Source organism: Colletotrichum fructicola (assembly GCF_000319635.2).
Source record: "Colletotrichum fructicola Nara gc5 chromosome Unknown KSG_Nara_v1_contig04, whole genome shotgun sequence".
Lineage (NCBI taxonomy): Eukaryota > Fungi > Ascomycota > Sordariomycetes > Glomerellales > Glomerellaceae > Colletotrichum > Colletotrichum fructicola.
Genome location: NW_027094054.1, coordinates 159,892 through 162,476, shown reverse-complemented (window position 1 = coordinate 162,476; position 2,585 = coordinate 159,892). Strand labels below are relative to the sequence as shown.

Sequence of the window (2,585 nt, the reverse complement as noted above, 5' to 3'; positions counted from 1 at the left end):
AGCTGGTTTCCCGAAAGGGCCTAGCTCTTCGTTCGTGGTCTGTCTGTGGTCCGATATCATCTCGGTCGCATTCAGTGTGGTATTAATTGTTTTATTATTTGCTATTTGGCGCGGTTGGTCGAATGGGTGACGGGAAAAGAGATGGGCGATCGAAAGCGATGAACGAAACGAGAGAGGAACTTGCGGTCGGGTTTTCTCAATCCAACCCAGTCCCCTCTCTGTTCCTCGTACTCTTCTTTTCCCTCTACTCCTTACGATCGTCATCCTCTCACTTGGGGGATAAGCAGGCGGCGTCGAGCGGCGTAAAAGTCTAAAAAGTTCCGCGCGGCGCTTTGGGCAAGAGTTTCGTTCTCTTGGCGTTTTGGGCATTTATTTTCGGATCATCGGACGAGAAAGAGAAACGGCGTCATTCTTCCTCAGCAGGAAAAAAGGGAACAAGATTCGGAACGAATGGAATGGATGTGTGGAAGACTTGATGAGGGGCCGACAGCCGAAAGCGACGGGCTGGCCGTGGGATACGGGAACGCATACAATTCTTGATGATAATGATACAATACTTAATGAATAAGACACAAGCTGTACACCACCATCTCCGATCCCTCGTCTCTTGGGGTTTGGGGGCTGGATGGTTGTACACAAATCAATTCTTTCTCTGCGCAAAAACCAAAGATCCCCGTTCTCCCGTTCTGCCCACTGCGATACGCCAATTGTTTGCTTACACGTCTTATCGTCTACTCGGACTCGCTGGTGGAGTGACAGCTGCTGAGTGCTGATGCCCCTGCTGCAGGTTTGGTTTGCATGTTTGCTGCGGTCTCTCTCTTACACCATTAAACCCGCTCTGCTGCAACCAACAGGCCCCCAAGACGACCAGTCATTGGACGCCACAGCTCGCCTCGGTCGCGATTCACCATCACCCCGGTCTTCCCTTGCTTCTTTTGGCTGATTGATTGTCCTGGTTCTGGTGTTTTCCCCGCAATTATTCTTCGACCCGACACCTCACCTGCGGCAGAGTGTCAAAGGCGTTTGCTGCCCATTGCCATCCTCCTGCAGCTCCCTTCTTCATGCAAGCAGCAGAGCCAAGATGGAATCGCACGACTGGATTGATTAACACTGACTGGCTGTGACCGTCCTGGATCGATCGGCTGACTGGCTGACGGGCTGGCTGACGCTCCCGTTTTCCCTCCCGGACCTCCAACAAACCTCCGCCCTACCATCCCCTACCCCAAGCGTTCACCTCCTCCTCCTCCTCCAGCAGGCGTTTTGAGTCTCCCAAACCGACGGACTCGGGCGAAACGAGCGGCACCCCGTCGCCCACACTTCCCCGGGTGCCACAAGAGGCAACCACGCAACGCCAGGTCTCTCTCTGTTTCCGAGTACCGTCCAATGGCGAGGCACCCCGGCACGGACTCGGTGTACGGTCTTGGGTTGAAGGCTGGCTGATGCCAGGTTCGCGGTGCTGCCTGTCCGTGGTGGGAACGCTCTTTTGGACCCTACGTGCTGCGGCGGTCGCAGCTGAGGCACCACGGTGAGGCGGCAAGCAAGGGCAAGGCAGATCTTGTCGTGGTTTTGCCCGTTTTGAACAGAGTTCTTCTTGGCAGGCCTTGGGGGTTTCTCGTCTCTGGCCCCCTCGCTCTCTCTCTCTGCCTGGACTTGGGATGTGCGTGTGTGCGGCGCCGTTACGAAATTGGCTATAAGGCTGGCGCTGCTGCGCGCGTCTGACCTACTTCCCCCCACCCACCCATCATCCAGACACAATCATATGTCTGCTGTTGGCTGATCCATCTCGAGGATTGTTTGCCTGTTGCCTCCAACCTACATGGGCATGGCTGACCCTGCCTGACCCCGCGATTCATGTTTGGCCATTCCGTTCCATGTCTGATTCTTGTTCTTAAGCCGCTTTCCGAAAGTCTGATTCCTGCTTCTTTTCCCCCCTTTCTCTTTTCCTCTTGACACTGTGTTGCTGAGAGCTTATTTGAATCATTTGACCTGGTCTTTTTTTCCCGTCGATTACCGAGCGCGCGGGGAATTCTTCGACGCTGGGTTCAGGAACGTCGCAGGGAGAAAGTGATCTATTGAGACAACACCTGGTTTCGATTCCTACATTCCGGGGCGGTTGTTCATCACTGCACATCACCGATCGGATTTGATTTTGAATGTTTTGTTTCTCCCGGGGAACACCGAGCTGAGAAAAGTCCCGCCAAGATGTTGAGAATGTTTGCCGGCATGGACGGGTTCGGGGGTATGCTGTTGGTGGTCATCGTGCTGATGGTCCTGGCGGTCGGGGCCTCCACCTTCAACTATGTGAGTTCCCAGACAGAAGCCTTCTTTGGTTCTTGGCATGCCATGTGTGTCTGTGTGTGTATATGTTTTTGTTTCCGCCGCGGCATGCTGAACACTGTCTCGGGTAGATCTTGACGTCAGGAAAGAGCAAGGAGGTTGATTTCGAGGGAGAGGACGACTCTACCTACGCCTTTTACGCTTCCAAACGGAAGAGAGCTTCCAGTCAGGTCTCCGTGCGGCTTTGAGAGGGTATCCTTTTTGCTGAGACTGTGGCAGGTGTGAAGCGGGTGACTTTTGACATTTGA

At 54.1% G+C, this 2,585-nt stretch overlaps 1 protein-coding gene across 1 annotated transcript; it reads left to right on the top strand.

The window, feature by feature from the left end:
• Window positions 1-2,202: 2,202 nt before the first annotated feature.
• Window positions 2,203-2,585, top strand: CGGC5_v006786 (uncharacterized protein; the record flags this gene model as incomplete). The annotated part of the gene is made up of 3 exons (XM_032019655.1): window positions 2,203-2,301; window positions 2,409-2,502; window positions 2,557-2,585. 3 exons carry the CDS (start codon window positions 2,203-2,205, stop codon window positions 2,583-2,585), a joined length of 222 nt encoding a protein of 73 aa, XP_031883007.1.